We start from the raw sequence: 21,001 nt of genomic DNA, 5'->3' as shown, positions 1-21,001 counted from the left end.
ATGTGAATGCTGCCTTAGAAGTAGGGATTGTCGAAAGAGGAGGACTCCTTTAAGAAGAAAGGAAGGAAAAAGATTGTTGCTCGGTGTCTTACTCTGGCCGAGGGTATACAGGTCAGGAGCCAAAAGAGGGGATGATTTCACTGTCTTAGACCCCGAAGAGAATGCTGGGAAGGATGGAATCATGGAACCAAAGGCAAGAATAAAACACAGTACGACAACCTGCAGAGAGGAAAGAGATGTCAGAGAGACAACGTGCAAACAGGAAACTCCATCTAGTATGTTAGTATAGAGGTAATGCAACTTTATTAGTCATTATGTGTTATATAAACCGACAGCCAAGGCTCAGTGATACAGATAAAAGGAAAGGAACGGCTCCATTAATACACATGCACACAGAAGTGACCACGGCCACACATGAAGATTGTCATATGGCTGCAGATGCACATTCTTGCCTATAGGGGCAGCGCAGGAGAAAGCTCCTCCCACAGTTAAAAGAAAGAAAAACCTACAGAGAAGACTAATAAAAAAATTAAAAAAAGGAAAAACATATGTCCTTACCACTTAATGGCCCCATAGCAAAACTAAGAATTGGCCTCAAGCTCCACTAAATGTATTAAAGGGGTATTCCAGGGAAAAAGTTTTTTTCTTATATCAACTGGCTCCAGAAAGTTAAACAGATTTGTAAATTACTTCTATTAAAAAAATCGTAATCCTTTCAATAATTATCAGCTGCTGAAGTTGAGTTGTTGTTTTCTGTCTGGCAACAGTGCTCTCTGCTGACATCTCTGCTTGTCTCGGGAACTGCACAGAGGTTTGCTATGGGGATTTGCTTCTACTCTGGACAGTTCCCGAGACACGTGTCATCAGAGAGCACTTAGATAGAAAAGAACAACTCAACTTCAGCAGCTCATAAGTACTGAAAGGATTAAGATATTTTAATAGAAGTAATTTACAAATCTGTTTAATGTTCTGGAGCCAGTTGATATATATATATATAAAAAAAAGTTTTTTCCCTGGATAACCCCTTTAATTTTTTATTTTAATATAAATTAAATGTGCACTGTCACTTTAGTTTTGATTGCTCGTGGGTCTAGAACAAATGATCTGTGTTAATATTTTATATATTTTCGTAAGGCAGTGTTTCCTCCAGTTGTTGCAAGACTACAACTCCCAGCATGCCCGGACAGCCTTCGGCTGTCCGGGCATGCTGGGAGTTGTAGTCTTGCAACCGCTGGGGGCACCCTGGTTGGGAAACACTCTTGTAAAGGGTTGGTGCTAAATAGAGCTCAATTTTCTTTTTACTGGAAAGTCATGGAGTAAATTATTAAAGAGTACCTGTCACCAAACTAAACTTTTAATATATTGTTCCTTATGTTATTATAAGACACTTTACTTGCTGTAAAAATTCTCAGCCTTTATATGTTTTTAATGTGGTTGAAAAAACGGCCACTAGGTGGCTCTGTTCTGTTCCCTGTGCAAGTCAAACAGTTAGTTTGGTCTCCACCTGGACTTGCAGAAGTCCAAACTCAGGAAGTACAAGCAGGGGCATGGTAGGCATAACTCTCGTAGGCTTCAGAGACGTTGTGCCTGCTGGGCAACGCCCTTTTCCTCCTGTCGGGAGCTCAGACAATGTGAGCAAGGGGAAAGGTACGATACAGAGCTTTTTAAAGCTTTGAAAAAAAATTTAAGGGCAGGAGGGGTGTTAGGAGTAGTTAGGGAATATAATTCTGAGTTAGTTTAGAAAATATGGTTTGATGACAGGTATTCTTTAACATTCAAGCTTTACACAGCCACCACTAGGGGGTGCTAAATGTATATGGGTTTTAATAGCTACTATTAGCTCGCTGCATGCTGTAAAAATCTGTACGAGGTGTTCTGCTTCTAGTGGAAGCTGTAAGCAAGTCCAGTCTAGTTTAGTAAAGAGCCCTTCTCACTAGGTAGGCCAAGACGTGTAGTCCGTTGTATATGGGCAGTTTTGGAAGAAAACTGGTTAAAGGCGGTTAAAGAGGAGGGCTATTATTACTGTTTTAAATATCTATCAGGTACATAAATAACATGAGCATCTATAGTCACAGTGGAGAAGAATAGGGCAGACCCCTGAAGAGCACTAAGTTACACTGACCCATTTTTCCCCTGAAGACACCAAACCGTCAGAGAAACATGTCACGAGGTGGGTGTTTCCTGTGTGTGATGATTGTGCAGATTGTTTAATTTAAGAAGTTTAATTCACTTTGGTTTATCGATTGCATAATAGTTTTACGTTACAATGGGTTACTACAATAGTTTGGAAGAGGGTATTTCCCAGGATAGGGAGAATGGAAGGGTAAATAAATAAAAAAAAACTCATACTCACCCAAAGGTTTTTTCCGGCTCCAATGCCGGGGATCCCCAGCGGAAGCTGCCCAGTGTACACTGTGCACGGGACTACATTTGTTGTTGCACATGACCATGAAGGCCAGTGATTGGCTGCGGCAGTCCTGTGCACGGTGTATGGTGATGTCACAATTCCGCCGGAGACTCACGAATAGTGGTAGCATTGAACCTGGGAGCATCCGGAGGAAGAAAGTAGTACGGTAGTTTTTTTTGTTTTGTTTTTATTTACCCTTCCACTTCTTGGCCCCTGGCAAATTTTTGGGGGGCAATCGGGGAAAATCCCTGCACACCTAATGGAGGATACTCAGTTACTTATACAGTGGTCCATCAACCTACAATGGCCTCAGGTTACAATATTATTATATACAATGGTCTTTTCTGGACCATTATAACTTGAAACCAGACTCAACATACAATGTACAGACAGTCCAGATCTGTGAAAAATGTCAATGGCCGGAAGAACCGACCAAGCAGAATGGGCATTCACTGGTAAAACACCTGTATTACTGAAGTGTATGCACTGACTGGTGTCTGGTAGCGCCCCCTACAGTACAGGGAGGTATTACATGTTCTGTGCTCTTTACCTGTACCAGGGTTAGCTGCTCCTTTGGATACCAGGTGAGGGCGGCTACATTACATTTTTAGGACACTGTGTTCTGTACAGGACCCTGAAGAAGCTCCTGTCCTCTACATAGACAGTGATTTACAGCTCCCAGCAGATCTTAATATTGTGACTTAAAGGGGTACTCTGCTGCTCAGCGTTTGGAACAAACTGTTCCGAACGCTGGAGCCAGGAGTTTGTGACGTCATAGCCCCGCCCCCTCATGATGTCATGATCCACCCCCTCAATGCAAGTCTATGGGAGGGGGCGTGGCATAATGACATGAGGGGGCGGGGCTATAGCATCACTGCTCCAACTGCTGGCTCCAGCGTTCGGAACAGTTTGTTCCAAAAGCTGAGCAGCAGAGTACCCTTTTAAGGGACCATTGTACAAAAACTACAAGTAACATGTGTGCTCACATTTGTTCAGCCCTTTGGGGAAAACCCAGTTTGTGTCTACACCTACTCAAGAAGACACTTGGTTTCCCCCCCCCCCAATATTCCTCCCATTTATATTCTCCCCTCCCTTGGCTAAACTTAATGGACATGTTTATTATTTCTAGGTCTACTATGTAACTCAGTAGCGCCCATAAGTATATCGTCAATCTCATACATGCACGGTAGTTAGCACTTTACTTCTGAAGACAAAACTCATAAAACTTATAAGAGTTGGTATGCAGAGTAGTCGATGGTGGAGAATAGTTAAAGGTGTACTCCGCCCCTAGACATCTTATCCCCTATCCAAAGGATAGTAGATAAGATGTCTGATCACGGGGGATCTCAGCTGCGGCATCCCAGACATCCCTGGTCTGATCGCGAGGATCCTGCCGCCGGAGACTCCTGCGATCTCCCTGCTGCACCTGGCGGTAGTTTACAGCGTACGATGCAGCGCCGGAAGCTCGTGACATCACGGTCATGTCCCCTCAATGCTAGTCTATGGGAGGTGGTGTGATGGCCGTCACGCCCCCTCCCATAGACTTGCATTGAGATGGCGTGACCGTGACGTCACGAGGCTCCTGCGCAGCACCTGACACTCTAAACTAACTCCAGGTGCAGCAGGGAGATCGTGGGGGTCTCCTTTGGATAGGGGATAAGATGTCTAGGGGTGGAGTACCCCTTTAATGGTGCACACCTACTTAAGAACATTCATGAACAGGTGATACAGAAAAGACATTTATCGTAGGGCTATGTTCTTTTCACCCAATGCCTAATGTCTATGTTCAGCCTGCTTGGCTGTTTTTTTGGAATCCCAGTTACCTCCCGCAACCGGGTCAGAAGGAACCATTTATGGCATATCCAAATTGACGTCACAACGCTCCGGCCCCGTGATCGACAGTAATCAGACCCGGAGCGAACACGCTCCGGGGACTGATTTTAAAAGGGGTGCGGCGTGCAAGATCATGGGGGTCCCCAGCGGCGGGATCCCCGCGATCAGGCATCTTATCTCCTATCCTTTGGATAGGGGATAAGATGTCTAAGCACCGGAGTACCCCTTTAAGGAGTCTTTGGCTTAGGACTAGGACAATGACTATCTTTCCACAAATACCAGGTGGTCTCCAAAGTCCAAAAGTGACAAACTACTGTACCGTTCCACCATCACGGACGTCATCTTATCCTAGGTTCCTTACCATAAGACAAGTTCCTGTCTGGGTCGCTGCAAGTTTGCAGGGTCTTGGCACTTTTCCTGTTACTAAAGCCTGGAGCTTCTGTAATTGCTGCAGCAGAGACCTGTGGAGGAGAATGTCAGAACTTTACCATTGAGATTCCATGCTGTAGCAAATAACCAGATCACTCAGCGTCCCTATATTCCTGAAAGAGGAATCTGGCTAGCTATCTGAGCAGCAAGTTGCACATATTACGTGTTGTCTAGGCTAGGTGAAGATCGCAGTCTCACACTGCAATGTTGTCATTGACGTAGCGTAGCCCTAGCTTTTCAGTACTGCCGTTCTCTTACGCTGGCGTTTTTCCAACCAGGGTACCTCGAGCTGTTGCAAAACTACTACTCCTAGCATGCCCGGACAGCCTTTGGCTGTCCGGGCATGCTAGGAGTTGTAGTTTTGCAACATGATTTGGGAAGCACTGTCTTCAGTAGTTGAGGGGCATCTAGGTGCAACTACAACCTAAAAATTTTGCCTCATGGCAATACTTCTCAAAAAAAAATGCACTTTGAGAAAGTTCATAAAAACTGCTCAGTATGAACTGACCTTAAACCACTTACGATTCTAATGAGTTCATCCCGAGCTGCAGCACTGGCAGTCTGATGAGATGACCAGGTGCTGTGATGAGACTCCACACCCTCAACCAGAGGATTCATGGCAAAAAGGTAGGCAGCATTATCAAGTCATTTCAGAGATCCTGTGTGCATCCAACAATAAAGCCTGTGCCATGCCTGCCACATCAGCTAACACCGGTAAGCACAAGACATACACGAGAGCCTCTGCATTATTATTCTCTAATAGCCTATGCTGCACTATAAAAAAATAATAATAATAATTCCCGCGGTGCTTCTTTAAAACATTAATGAAAATGAAAAGACGTCTAGACAAGCAACTGCAATTTGCCGACAGTAGGTGGCGCCACATTTCTTCAAATACAAAACTGCACTCGCTCGCCCAAGTTGTCTGCGCTCGGAGACAAAGCCTGGTTATATCTCTTCCAGCATGACCCAATACCATCCAGTAAACATTTGTCTGCTATTTTTTCCTCTTATTTTCCAAACTTCAGCAATGTTTGTCCCGGTTTAAAATAAGACACGTTTTTATGTCAATGTCGTTTGAGGTCAGTATAATAATACCACCGGGGTTATTGCTTTTGGAAATAAATCACGGAGCAGCAGATGACTGCTTACTAGAGCCGGCGTGTCAGGCTAGGGGGGTATCTTAAATCTACTATTGTTTGGGGGGAGGGCGGGCGAGATATTTATACTCTGGCGTCTCCACACTTGGTCTGAAATTTGCTTCAGAAATGCCCAATCGCTGTTGGTTTTGAGAAAAAAAATAAAAATAATAATGATAAATTCACCTGCCCGGCGTCCAAAACTGCTAGTCCCGGCGTCAGGCGATAGGAATTCCACATCCCTGAGTGGTGTTATCCTGTCACTGTATAGTGGTGTTATCCTGTCACTGTATAGTGGTGTTATCCAGTCACTGTATAGTGGTGTTATCCTGTCACTGTATAGTGGTGTTATCCTGTCACTGTATAGTGGTGTTATCCTGTCACTGTATAGTGGTGTTATCCAGTCACTGTATAGTGGTGTTATCCTGTCACTGTATAGTGGTGTTATCCAGTCACTGTATAGAGGTGTTATCCAGTCACTGTATAGTGGTGTTATCCAGTCACTGTATAGTGGTGTTATCCAGTCACTGTATAGTGGTGTTATCCTGTCACTGTATAGTGGTGTTATCCAGTCACTGTATAGTGGTGTTATCCAGTCACTGTATAGTGGTGTTATCCAGTCACTGTATAGTGGTGTTATCCAGTCACTGTATAGTGATGTTATCCAGTCACTGTATAGTGGTGTTATCCAGTCACTGTATAGTGGTGTTATCCTGTCACTGTATAGTGGTGTTATCCAGTCACTGTATAGTGGTGTTATCCTGTCACTGTATAGTGGTGTTATCCAGTCACTGTATAGTGGTGTTATCCTGTCACTGTATAGTGGTGTTATCCAGTCACTGTATAGAGGTGTTATCCTGTCACTGTATAGTGGTGTTATCCTGTCACTGTATAGTGGTGTTATCCTGTCACTGTATAGTGGTGTTATCCAGTCACTGTATAGTGGTGTTATCCAGTCACTGTATAGAGGTGTTATCCTGTCACTGTATAGTGGTGTTATCCAGTCACTGTATAGTGGTGTTATCCTGTCACTGTATAGTGGTGTTATCCAGTCACTGTATAGTGGTGTTATCCAGTCACTGTATAGTGGTGTTATCCAGTCACTGTATAGTGGTGTTATCCAGTCACTGTATAGTGGTGTTATCCAGTCACTGTATAGTGGTGTTATCCTGTCACTGTATAGTGGTGTTATCCTGTCACTGTATAGTGGTGTTATCCTGTCACTGTATAGTGGTGTTATCCAGTCACTGTATAGAGGTGTTATCCTGTCACTGTATAGTGGTGTTATCCTGTCACTGTATAGTGGTGTTATCCTGTCACTGTATAGTGGTGTTATCCAGTCACTGTATAGTGGTGTTATCCAGTCACTGTATAGTGGTGTTATCCAGTCACTGTATAGTGGTGTTATCCAGTCACTGTATAGTGGTGTTATCCAGTCACTGTATAGTGGTGTTATCCTGTCACTGTATAGTGGTGTTATCCTGTCACTGTATAGTGGTGTTATCCTGTCACTGTATAGTGGTGTTATCCAGTCACTGTATAGAGGTGTTATCCTGTCACTGTATAGTGGTGTTATCCTGTCACTGTATAGTGGTGTTATCCTGTCACTGTATAGTGGTGTTATCCAGTCACTGTATAGTGGTGTTATCCAGTCACTGTATAGTGGTGTTATCCTGTCACTGTATAGTGGTGTTATCCTGTCACTGTATAGTGGTGTTATCCTGTCACTGTATAGTGGTGTTATCCTGTCACTGTATAGTGGTGTTATCCTGTCACTGTATAGTGGTGTTATCCAGTCACTGTATAGTGATGTTATCCTGTCACTGTATAGTGGTGTTATCCTGTCACTGTATAGTGGTGTTATCCTGTCACTGTATAGTGGTGTTATCCAGTCACTGTATAGTGGTGTTATCCTGTCACTGTATAGTGGTGTTATCCAGTCACTGTATAGTGGTGTTATCCTGTCACTGTATAGAGGTGTTATCCTGTCACTGTATAGTGGTGTTATCCTGTCACTGTATAGTGGTGTTATCCAGTCACTGTATAGTGGTGTTATCCTGTCACTGTATAGTGGTGTTATCCTGTCACTGTATAGTGGTGTTATCCTGTCACTGTATAGTGGTGTTATCCTGTCACTGTATAGTGGTGTTATCCTGTCACTGTATAGTGGTGTTATCCAGTCACTGTATAGAGGTGTTATCCTGTCACTGTATAGTGGTGTTATCCTGTCACTGTATAGTGGTGTTATCCTGTCACTGTATAGTGGTGTTATCCTGTCACTGTATAGTGGTGTTATCCAGTCACTGTATAGTGGTGTTATCCAGTCACTGTATAGTGGTGTTATCCAGTCACTGTATAGTGGTGTTATCCAGTCACTGTATAGTGGTGTTATCCAGTCACTGTATAGTGGTGTTATCCAGTCACTGTATAGTGGTGTTATCCTGTCACTGTATAGTGGTGTTATCCTGTCACTGTATAGTGGTGTTATCCTGTCACTGTATAGTGGTGTTATCCTGTCACTGTATGGAGGTGTTATCCAGTCACTGTATAGTGGTGTTATCCTGTCACTGTATAGTGGTGTTATCCAGTCACTGTATAGTGGTGTTATCCAGTCACTGTATAGTGGTGTTATCCTGTCACTGTATAGTGGTGTTATCCTGTCACTGTATAGTGGTGTTATCCTGTCACTGTATAGAGAGGTGTTATCCAGTCACTGTATAGAGAGGTGTTATCCAGTCACAATATAGTGGTGTTATCCAGTCACTGTATAGTGGTGTTATCCAGTCACTGTATAGTGGTGTTATCCAGTCACTGTATAGTGGTGTTATCCAGTCGCTGTATAGTGATCTTATTCAGTATGGTGGCATTATTCAGTCACTGTACAGCATTAATATTTAGTCACTGTATAATGATTTAGGGCAGGACTAATCTATGTATAGTTATGGTATAAGCACAAATTTTAGGGACCACACAGTCTACACCATTAAATCCCAGTGTGCACAAGGCAACTGCAACTGGGAATGTTACCGAGCCACATTTACACGCGCTGCCACCAATAACAATTATTGTACAGTATCACAATTGGTAATATATTATAGTTTTATCGCTGACTAATTATCATTACAATTACTCTGCAAAAAGCCAACCATGACGATCGGCAATTGCGCCAGTAATTCTTAGCGTCTAGGGCAGCGTGCGCTGTAGATACGGCCCGGGCAGGACACTTATCTCACCTGTTGGCGTCCTCCAGGGTCTCCACCTTTTTCCACAGCTCACTGTTCTGCGACGTGAAAGTTTCCACCCTGCAAGACAGGAGTAACAGGAATAATACACAATAGACACTAAGGAAGGAGTACTGTGCGGAGACACTGATAGGAACAAGACAGGAGTAACAGGAATAATACACAATAGACACTAAGGAAGGAGTACTGTGCGGAGACACTGATAGGAACAAGACAGGAGTAACAGGAATAATACACAATAGACACTATGGAAGGAGTACTGTGCGGAGACACTGATAGGAACAAGACAGGAGTAACAGGAATAATACACAATAGACACTATGGAAGGAGTACTGTGCGGAGACACTGATAGGAACAAGACAGGAGTAACAGGAATAATACACAATAGACACTAAGGAAGGAGTACTGTGCGGAGACACTGATCGGAACAAGACAGGAGTAACAGGAATAATACACAATAGACACTATGGAAGGAGTACTGTGCGGAGACACTGATAGGAACAAGACAGGAGTAACAGGAATAATACACAATAGACACTAAGGAAGGAGTACTGTGCGGAGACACTGATAGGAACAAGACAGGAGTAACAGGAATAATACACAATAGACACTATGGAAGGAGTACTGTGCGGAGACACTGATCGGAACAAGACAGGAGTAACAGGAATAATACACAATAGACACTATGGAAGGAGTACTGTGCGGAGACACTGATAGGAACAAGACAGGAGTAACAGGAATAATACACAATAGACACTAAGGAAGGAGTACTGTGCGGAGACACTGATAGGAACAAGACAGGAGTAACAGGAATAATACACAATAGACACTATGGAAGGAGTACTGTGCGGAGACACTGATAGGAACAAGACAGGAGTAACAGGAATAATACACAATAGACACTATGGAAGGAGTACTGTGCGGAAACACTGATAGGAACAAGACAGGAGTAACAGGAATAATACACAATAGACACTAAGGAAGGAGTACTGTGCAGAGACACTGATAGGAACAAGACAGGAGTAACAGGAATAATACACAATAGACACTAAGGAAGGAGTACTGTGCGGAGACACTGATAGGAACAAGGCAGGAGTAACAGGAATAATACACAATAGACACTATGGAAGGAGTACTGTGCGGAGACACTGATAGGAACAAGGCAGGAATAATACACAATAGACACTATGGAAGGAGTACTGTGCGGAGACACTGATAGGAACAAGACAGGAGTAACAGGAATAATACACAATAGACACTATGGAAGGAGTACTGTGCGGAGACACTGATAGGAACAAGACAGGAGTAACAGGAATAATACACAATAGACACTATGGAAGGAGTACTGTGCGGAGACACTTATAGGAACAAGACAGGAGTAACAGGAATAATACACAATAGACACTATGGAAGGAGTACTGTGCGGAGACAGTCATAGGAACAAGACAGGAGTAACAGGAATAATACACAATAGACACTATGGAAGGAGTACTGTGCGGAGACACTTATAGGAACAATAACAATGCCACTAGGACACATGGCGACCTACAGAGCACTATGGGGGAGATTTATCAAAACCTGTCCAGAGGATAAGTTGCTGAGTTGCCCATAGCAACCAATCAGATCACTTCTTTCATTTTTCACAGGCCTTTTCAAAAATGAAAGTGAAAGCAATCTGATTGGTTGCTATGGGCAACTCTGCAACTTTTCCTCTGGACAGGTTTTGATAAATCTCCCCCTATAGGAAGGATAGACACACAATTTTGGACTCACTTCTTTTCTAGACACTCCACATATTCCTTTTTCTTCCTTCGACTCTCTTGGGCTGAGATCTATGGGGGGGGAAACAAAAAAATCAAATAAATAAAAATAAATAAAATGGTGAAAGTAAGAAGGTTAAAGGGGTTATCCAGGAAAAAACTTTTTTTTATATATCAACTGTCTCCAGAAAGTTAAACAGATTTGTAAATTACAGTCTAAGGGTGGGTTCACACCACGTTTTTGCAATACAGTTTTTTTTTCAGGTTTTTGATTAAAAAAAAAAACGGATTCCTCAAAACCTGACTAAACTGTATCAAAACGTGTGTACAAAGTTTTATCTGTATACGGTTGAAAACCATATACGGTTCGAAAAGTGATGTCTGGTTGCATCCGTTTTTTAAGAAAAAAAACGCATACGTTTTGAACTTTTCACTCCATTATGAATAAAGTTTCACTTGTTTGATTGAAATTCCAAGAAAAAATACTGTGCAAAGTCAAAAACCGTATGGTGAAAACTGGATGGAACCGTACGCACATAAAGTTCTGTACGGTTCCCATTGACTTTTCTGTCCAAAGTAAAAAACCGTGTGGTGTGAAAAACGGAGACAACCGTATGCAATATGGTGCATACGGTTTTGAATGGAAAGTCTATGGGCACGGTTTTCTGTACAGTTGCATACGTTTTTTTTTGTTGTTTTTTTAAACGTATCCAAAAACTGTATAGAAAATCGTGGTGTGAACCCACCCTAATAGAGATAACTCAGCACCAATTGGAATGACGGGTAGGTATCAGGATAATAATAGTGTACGGCCCCTTTAACTGCTGTGTGAGCTCTGTAACTCGCTGGAGATAAGACAATTCACAATTCAACACTGAAGATGCAGAAAATGCGGAGCACTCACCCAAGCTTCAACTGCAGTGGTAGTTTATTATAAACTTACAAACATGGGGGTACACGGATCAGGGAGCTGTGCTGGAGGACGCAGGGGTATAGTCTCGGTGACGGACCGTTGCGTGCTTCTGCGCTTCGTCAGACCGGTCTGACGAAGCGCAGAAGCGCGCAACGGTCAGTCACCGAGACTATACCCCCGCATCCTCCAGCACAGTTCCCTGATCCGTGTACCCCCATGTTTGTAAGTTTATAATAAACTACCATTGCAGTTGAAGCTTGGGTGAGTGCTCCGCATTTTCTGCATCTTCAGCGAGATTTGTAAATTACTTCTATTAAAAAAAATCTTAATCCGTTCAGTACTTATGAGCTGCTGAAGTTGAGTTGTTCTTTTCTGTCTAAGTGCTCTCTGATGACACGTGTCTCGGGAACCGCCCAGTTTAGAAGCAAATCCCCATAGCAAACTTCTTCTACTCTGTGCAGTTCCCGAGACAAGCAGAGATGTCAGCAGAGAGCACTGTTGCCAGACAGAAAAGAACAACTCAACTTCAACAGCTGATAATTATTGGGAGGATTAAGATTTTCTAATAGAAGTAATTTACAAATCCGTTTAATTTTCTGGAGTCAGTTGAGATATATATGTGTTTATAAAAAAAAGTTTTTTCCTGGAATACCCCTTTAAAACTCAGCTATGGGTTTCACAAACAGGTTGACTCAGGCTGTTGCAAAACTACAACTCCCAGCATGCCCGGACAGCCAAAGGCTGTCCGGGCATGCTGGGAGTTGTAATTTTGCAACAGCTGGAGGCACCCCGATTGGGAAACACTGACTTGCGTAGACTGTAACATCAACATCCACCTCAATATCTACATACAACTTATCAAGTCAGGGAATTTGTGTTAATTTTGATGGAGTCTAAAGTGTTCCCGACACCTTAAAAAAAAACTTTCATATTTCATTAAGATGACCCCCTGACAAAGATATCCGAAACACGCGTAGGGGCAGTTTTGCAACAGCTGGAGGCACCCCGATTGGGAAACACTGACTTGCGTAGACTGTAACATCAACATCCACCTCAATATCTACATACAACTTATCAAGTCAGGGAATTTGTGTTAATTTTGATGGAGTCTAAAGTGTTCCCGACACCTTAAAAAAAAACTTTCATATTTCATTAAGATGACCCCCTGACAAAGATATCCGAAACACGCGTAGGGGCAGTTTTGCAACAGCTGGAGGCACCCCGATTGGGAAACACTGACTTGCGTAGACTGTAACATCAACATCCACCTCAATATCTACATACAACTTATCAAGTCAGGGAATTTGTGTTAATTTTGATGGAGTCTAAAGTGTTCCCGACACCTTAAAAAAAAACTTTCATATTTCATTAAGATGACCCCCTGACAAAGATATCCGAAACACGCGTAGGGGCAGTTTTGCAACAGCCGGAGGCACCCTGGTTGGGAAACACTGTTCTATGGCAATGCAGAACATGGCTTACAATACCCCTGTAATTCTGCTAATGCTCTGCCACCTGTACTCCTAAACTTGGCGCCAGCCAAAATATAGTCTACGGTCACCAGAGGTGGAGTTGGATGCCATGCTAAGTTTTTTCGTAGTTTTCGATTCCCACAGAGACCAATCCCCACCTTGTTCTTAATCTTCCGACGCACTCTCTTCAAGGCTTTCTCTTCTGTTTTTGTGAGGGGAAGTTTGGTAGGAATGGGATACCCCTCAGCTACTAGAGTGCGTCTTTCCTCTTCTGTCAGCATAAGGGGTCCTGATGTGCCTTGGAGTTTCTGAATAAAAAAATGACATTAAAATTTTTTAGTAGAGTCTAGAATTTGACAAAACAAAATACCCGATATAACCTTAAAGGGGTACTCCGATGGAAACCTTTTTTTTTGTACATCAACTGGTGCCAGAAAGTTTAACAGATTTGTAAATTACTTCTATTAAAAAATCTTAATCCTTCCAGTACTTATTAGCTGCTGAATACTACAGAGGAAATGATTTTCTTTTTGGAACACAGAGCTCTCTGCTGAATCACGAGCACAGTGCTCTCTGCTGACATCTCTGTCCATTTTAAGAACTGTGCAGAGTAGGAGAAAATCCCCATAGCTAACATATGTTGCTCTGGACAGTTCCTAAAATGGACAGATGTGTCAGCAGAGAGCTCTGTGTTCCAAAAAGAAAAGAATTTCCTCTGTAGTATTCAGCAGCTAATAAGTACTGGAAGGATTAAGATTTTTTAATAGAAGTAATTTACAAATCTGTTTACCTTTCTGGCACCAGTTGATTTAAAAAAAAAAAAAGTTTTCCATCGGAGTACCCCTTTAAAAGGGATTATGAAGAAGACAGTAAGGATGAGGTGATGACCTAACCAACCACGGTACTTACATGAGGAGCGGTGAGAAGTGGAGATGAGGAGATAGCGTGAGATGACCGCGCTGCTGGACGGGCTGGGCTTGGGGGTGGAAGAGAGCGAGGACTTTGAGATCCGTCACTATCACTGCTATGACTACTGGGTGGGGTAAGTGGCATGACCCCTAAAACATCTGGAGTAGAAGAGAGGTGAAGCGTTATACAACACTGGAGCCCATAGACCCATATACTCAAATTATTATACTTAAAGGGGTACTCCGCTGCTCAGCGTTTGGAACAAACTGTTCCGAACGCTGGAGCCGGCCCCGGGAGCTCATGAAGTCATAGCCCCGCCCCCTCATGACGTCATGTCCCGCCCCTCAATGCAAGTCCATGGGAGGGGGCGTGACGGCTGTCACGCCCCCTCCCATAGACTTGCATTGAGGGGGCGGGGTATGACATCATGAGGGGGCAGGGCTATGACATCACACGCTCCCGATGCCGGCTCCAGCATTCGGAACAGTTTGTTCCAAAGGCTGAGCAGCGGAGTACCCCTTTAAAGGGAACCGAGCACAAGATTTTACAATATATAACACTTGACAATGCATTATATATGGTAAAATCTGTATCCTCACAATGTCTGGGGGACATTTTTGCCCACAGGGATAGTGAGGATATGAAGTTTGTAAGTCTCCCCTACCGCCCCATAAGTAGTCCCCAGGACGGGGAGGTATACTTACCAGGTCCCGTCACTCCAGCCACATGACGCCTCCTCGGCTTGATTGATGACCTGTGCCACTTGCTCTGCTGCCTACATCTCTCCAGCTGTAGTGATGCTCCCTCAGCGTAATTCACGGCCCGCATCACTGCTCTGCTCCGTCTGGTTAGGCAGCAGAGCAAGTGGTACAGGTCATCAATCAAGCCGAGGAGGCGTCATACGGCTGGAGTGACGGGACCTGATAAGTATACCTCCCCGTTCAGGGGACTACTTATAGGGTGGCAGAGGAGACTTACAAACTTCATATCCTCACCATCCCTGGGGGCAAAAACGCCCCCAAGACATGGTGAGGATAAAGATTTTACCATACATAACCCATTGCCAAGCATTATATATGGTAAAGTCTAGTGCTTCGTTCCCTTTAAAGGGGTTGTCCAGCGAAAACTAACTCATCCCCTACGGGACCTCCGGATCTCCGGAACAGGACTCCGGCTCTCAATGAGGGGGACGGCACGCGCTCCCTTTATTCCGTTGTACTCAGGTCTCTTTTGCTCCCCCATAGAAATGAATGAAATGTGCGCTCCTCACAGAGAGCCGTTCCAGAGATCATAGGGGTCCCAGCGGTCGGACCCCCCGCGTTTAGCTACTTATCCACTATTCTGTGGATAGGAGATAATTTTGTTTTAGCTTAAAAACCCCTTTAATATTACTCTACATTAGTGGTCTCCAAACCTATGGCCGCCGTCTCTCAGGGCATGCTGGTAGTTGTAGATTCCCAACAACCGGAGAGCCACAGGTTGGAGACTACTTCTCTACAAAATCCCAAATCGTGAAAAAAAAAACTTTTTTTTAATATATATCAACTGGCTCCAGAAAGTTAAACAGATTTATAAATTACTTCTATTAAAAAATCTTAATCCTTTCAGTAATTATCAGCTGCTGAAGTTGAGTTGTTGTTTTCTGCTCTCTGCTGACATCTCTGCTTGTCTCGGGAACTGCACAGAGTAGAAGAGGTTTAGTATGGGGATTTGCTTCTAAACTGGGTGGTTTCCCGAGACAGGTGTCATCAGAGAGCACTTAGACAGAAAAGAACAACTCAACTTCAGCAGCTCATAAGTACTGAAAGGATTCAGATTTTTTTAATAGAAGTAATTTATAAATCTGTTTAACTTTTTGGAGCCAGTTTAGAGATATATATATATATATATATATATATATATAAGTTTTTTCCTGGATAACCCCTTTAAAGAGGGGATCCTATTCCATCCATAAACCCCCCACCTCAAACCATCGTAAAGCAGCTCCTTTGTAACCTACTTTCTCGTTAACTATGCAATAGGTCATTGTTTCCCAACCAGGGTGCCTCCAGCTGTTGCAAAACTACAACTTCCAGCATGCCCGGACAGCCGAAGGCTGTCCGGGCATGCTGGGAGTTGTAGTTTTGCAACAGCTGGAGGCACCCTGGCTGAGAAGCACTGCAATAGTTACATTCATGGTGTCCTAATACAAAGACTTACCTGGTGTTACATTTAGCAAGTGGTTTGGCATTCCTGGCTCTACTTTTATATGAGATATAGAATTTAGGGAAATGTTCTGTAAAGCAAAAAATAAAAAAAATTGGCATTAAGGACAATATGAATGACGATCGATAGGGGATCAAATACTTATTTCCCAGAGTAAAATGCAAATTAATTCATAACTTATTTGAAATGCGTATTTCTGGATTTAAAAAAAAAAAAAAAAAAATGTATTCTTTCTCTCGCTGTTCAAATAAACCGACCATTAAAATTATAGGCAGATCATTTCTTAGTCAGTGGGCAAATCTACAAAATCACCAGGGGATCAAATACTTTTTTCCTTTACTGTATCTTTTGTAAGTTGATTTGTAAATCAGTGGATCAGAGGACCTTTCTTCATTGTGTTTTGGAGAGAACAGGTTGGCCTTATTTTTCACTGGGCAGTTCGTTTGTTCTCTCCCAAACATGGTACATTAGAAGTTAAAGGGGTACTCCACTGAAAAAAAAAAAATGTTTTAATCAACTGGTGCCAGAAAGTTAAACAGATTTGTAAATTACGTCTATTTAAAAATCTTAATCCTTCCAGTCCTTTTCAGCTGCCGTATGCTCCAGAAAAAGTTATTTTCTTTTTGAATTTCCTTTCTGTCTGACCACAGTGCTCTCTGCTGACACCTCTGTCCGTGTCTGGAACTGTCCAGAGTAGGAGAGGTTTGCTATGGGGATTTTCTCCTGCTCTGGACAGACAGTTCCTGACATGGACATAGGTGTCAGCAGAGAGCACTGTGGTCAGACAGAAAAGAAATTCCAAAAGAAAAGAACTTCCTGTGGGGCATACAGCAGCTGATAAGTACTGGAAGGATTACGATTTTGTTTAATAGAAGTCATTTACAAATCTGTTGATTGAAAAAAACAAATGTTTTCCAGGGGAGTATCCCTTTAACCCTTACAGGACCCATGACGTACATGTACGTCATGAGTCCGCTCCGTTTTATAATGCGGAGCCACGGCCCGTGGCTAATAGCGTGCGGCACCGATCACGGTGCCGCGCGCTATTAACCCTTTAGATGCGGCGTTCAACTTTGTGAAAGTAAACTAATGCAGGTTAGCTCAGGGAGCTGTCCGGGATCGCCACTATGAAATCGCGGCATCCCAAACAGCTTACAGGACAGCTGGAGGGCCCTACCGTCCTCCATGCTGTCCGATCGCCGAATGACTGCTCAGTGCCTGAGATCCAGACATGAGCAGTCAAGCGGCAGAATCATCGATCAATGGTTTCTTATGAGAAACCACTGATCAATGCAAAAGATCAGTGTGTGCAGTGTTATAGGTCCCTATGGGATAACAATGATCAGTGTAAAAGATCAGTGTGTGCAGTGTTATAGGTCCCTATGGGATAACAATGATCAGTGTAAAAGATCAGTGTGTGCAGTGTTATAGGTCCCTATGGGATAACACTGCAAAAAAAAAGTGAATAAAGATCATTTAACCCCTTCCCTAATAAAAGTTTGAATCACCCCCCTTTTCCCATTAAAAAAAAACTGTGTAAATAAAAATAAACATATGTGGTATCGGCGCGTGCGGAAATGTCCGAATTATAAAAATATATCATTAATTAAACCGCACGGTCAATGGCGTACGCGCAAAAAAAATTCCAAAGTCCAGTGGTAAACATTTTTTTTTCAAATCAACTGGTTCCAGAAAGTTATACAGATTTGTAAATTACTTCTGTTTAAAAATCTTAATCCTTCCAGTATTTATCAGCTGCTGTATACTACAGAGGAAGTTGTGTAGTTCTTTCCAATCTGACCACAGTGCTCTCTGTCTATGTCAGGAACTGTTCAGAGTAGAAGCAAATCCCCATAGCAAACCTCTCCCCCTCTGGACAGTTCCTGACAAGGACAGAGGTGGCAGCAGAGAGCACTGTGGTCAGACTAGAAAGAACGACACAACTTCCTCTGGAGCATACAGCAGCTGATATGTACTGGAAGGATTAGGATTTTAATATAGAAATCATTTACAAATCTGTATAACTTTCTGGCACCAGTTGATTTGAAAAAAATTGTTTACCACCGGAGTAACCCTTTAACTGCCAATGTATCATGTTTGGGAGAGAACAAACAAATTGTCCATTGAAAAATATGGGGGTAACCAACTTGAGCTTGCACCTTTCCTACACAGGTGCCATACGAGTTTCGGAGGCCACCATTATGCTTAGAGATGAGCGAACTTACAGTAAATTCGATTCGTCACGAACTTCTCGGCTCGGCAGTTGATGACTTATCCTGCGTAAATTAGTTCAGCCTTCAGGTGCTCCGGTGGGCTGGAAAAGGTGGATACAGTCCTGGGAAAGAGTCTCCTAGGACTGTATCCACCTTTTCCAGCCCACCGGAGCACCTGAAAGCTGAACTAATTTATGCAGGAAAAGTTATCAACTGCCGAGCCGAGAAGTTCGTGACGAATCAAATTTACTGTAAGTTCGCTCATCTCTAATTATGGTACTATTATTGGTCAAGGGTCAAGTCCTGGGTAAAAAAGTGAGGGAACTCGCCCAAGATTTCCACTCAAGAGCTGGTCCTACAGGACTCCTGCTAATGGGAATGGTGGTCCTGCTGTGAAAAAAAAGTGCAGGAACTCGGTTCCCACAGGTTCCTGCAGGACTTGAGCCCTGCTCTTGGTACTAGTACCTACCTTCTTGCTCATCACACAACTACGTGCATCAAACTCTCTTACATACCTCCTCATTCTGTAGTATCCCTGCACCAGGGCTTTGTTCCAGAGACACATTCGGATGAACAGGCTCCACTTGTGGAATGAGATTTTGTTCCTGTTTCACCAATAAAGAGCAGAGTTCATGCTCCAAGGCCCAGACTGCATTGCCAGGTTCTGTGTCAAATACAAGACATGTTATCTAATTGTACAAATATATATGAATAGGCACGTACCTATGACAAAGGGGCATCCTTGACATCTAGAGTAGTGGTCCCAAACTGTGGGCCTCCAGATGTTGCAAAAACTTCAACTCCCAGCGTGCCCGGACAGCCAACGGCTGTCCGGGCACGCTGGGAGTTGAAGTTTTGCAACATCTGGAGGGCCACAGTTTGAGACCACTGATCAAGAGGAAAGAAGGCGTCGCTGTCATCCCAGATGTGGATTCTTTACTGTAAGAGCAGCGAGACTATGGAAACCTCTGCCACACAAAGCCGTATTGGTTGAGTCCTTTTTGAAAAAGTTATGATAGAAGATTTCTGGAGTTTAGACATTAAAGGGGTACTCCGGTGGAAAACGTATTTATTTTTTATTTTTTTAAATCAACTGGTGCCAGAAAGTTAAACAGATTTGTAAATGACTTCTATAAAAAAAAAATCTTAATCCTTCCAGTACTTATTAGCTGCTGAATACTCCATAGGAAATTATTTTCTTTTTGGAACACAGAGCTCTCTGCTGACATCATGACCACAGTGCTCTCTGCTGACATCTCTGTCCATTTTAGGAACTGTCCCGAGCAGCATAGGTTTACTATGGGGATTTTCTCCTACTCTGGACAGTTCTTAAAATGGACAGAGATGCCAGCAGAGAGCACTGTGCTTGTGATGTCAGCAGAGAGCTCTGTGTTCCAAAAAGAAAAAAAATTCCACTGTAGTATTCAGCTGCTAATAAGTACTGGAAGGTTTAAGATTTTTTTTAATAGACGTCGTTTACAAATCTGTTTAACTTTCTGGCAGCAGTTGATTTAAAAAAAAAAAAAAAAAGTTTGCCACCGGAGTACCCCTTTAATGTCCAACCTCAAGAAATCTAGTACTATAACTTTTTCAAAAATGACTCAACCAATACTGCTTTGTGTGGCAGAGGTTTCCATAGTCTCGCTGCTCTTACAGTAAAGAATCCACATCTGGGAAAAGTTGCTGAGTTGCCCATAGCAACCAATAAGATCGCTTCTTTCATCTGATCACTGGGACCCCCCACTGATCACAAGAACAGGGGTCCTATGGCCTTCACTTTAATAGATTGACAGTAAGAGGTACAGGTTGCTGCTCTATTCAACTCTTTGGAACTGGTGGAGATAGCTGAGCACGCACTTTAAGGGAACTAACTGTCGGTCAATGTAACCCCTTAAAGGGGTACTCCGGTGGAAAACTTTATTATTATTATTTTTTTTTAATCAACTGGTGCCAGAAAGTTAAACAGATTTATAAATGACTTCTATATTACAATTTTAATCCTTCCAGTACTTATCAGCAGCTGTATGCTACAGAGGAAGTTGTGTAGTTCTTTCCAGTCTGACCACAATGCTCTCTGCTGACACCTCTGTCCGTGTCAGGAACTGTCCAGAGCAGGAGAGGTTTGCTATGAGGATTTGTTCCTACTCTGGACAGTTAATGACATGAGCAGAGGTGTCAGCAGAGAGCACTGTGGTCAGACAGAAAAGAACTACACAACTTCCTCTGGAGCATACAGCAGCTGATAAGTACTGGAAGGATTAAGATTTTTAAATTGAAGTCATTTACAAATCTGTTTAAACTTTCTGGCACCAGTTGATTTAAAAAACAAAATTCCACTGGAGGACCCATTTATAGGGGTTATCCAGGAATAGAAAAACAGAGCTAATTTCTTTCAAAAACAGCTCTGTGCCTGTCCCTAGCCTGTGCCTGTGTGGTATTGCAACTTGGCTCCATTCACTTCAATGGAACTGAGCTGATG

At 43.0% G+C, this 21,001-nt stretch overlaps 1 protein-coding gene and 1 long non-coding RNA gene across 5 annotated transcripts in view; one reads left to right on the top strand and one right to left on the bottom strand.

The window, feature by feature from the left end:
* The window catches only part of CREB3L1 (cAMP responsive element binding protein 3 like 1), a 134,761-nt gene that overhangs the window by 7,395 nt on the left and 106,365 nt on the right, over positions 1 to 21,001 (bottom strand). For 3 of the 4 annotated variants that reach the window (XM_056527647.1, XM_056527646.1, XM_056527649.1), the window contains 8 exons: positions 19,038 to 19,186; positions 16,304 to 16,379; positions 14,105 to 14,262; positions 13,354 to 13,503; positions 10,824 to 10,882; positions 9,042 to 9,110; positions 4,602 to 4,701; positions 93 to 219 (listed from right to left, as the gene is read on the bottom strand). In XM_056527647.1, coding sequence (XP_056383622.1) covers positions 93 to 219; positions 4,602 to 4,701; positions 9,042 to 9,110; positions 10,824 to 10,882; positions 13,354 to 13,503; positions 14,105 to 14,262; positions 16,304 to 16,379; positions 19,038 to 19,186 — 888 coding nt within the window. The remainder of the gene's footprint in view (positions 1 to 92; positions 220 to 4,601; positions 4,702 to 9,041; positions 9,111 to 10,823; positions 10,883 to 13,353; positions 13,504 to 14,104; positions 14,263 to 16,303; positions 16,380 to 19,037; positions 19,187 to 21,001) is intronic. The other variant, XM_056527648.1, reaches the window with a different exon arrangement.
* LOC130277213 (uncharacterized) overlaps positions 1 to 21,001 on the top strand; it is a 115,515-nt gene that overhangs the window by 76,542 nt on the left and 17,972 nt on the right. The gene's annotated exons all lie outside the window — the stretch shown is intronic.

This window comes from Hyla sarda, chromosome 6 (genome assembly GCF_029499605.1).
Source record: "Hyla sarda isolate aHylSar1 chromosome 6, aHylSar1.hap1, whole genome shotgun sequence".
Lineage (NCBI taxonomy): Eukaryota > Metazoa > Chordata > Amphibia > Anura > Hylidae > Hyla > Hyla sarda.
This window is presented reverse-complemented; position numbering and strand designations above follow the sequence as displayed.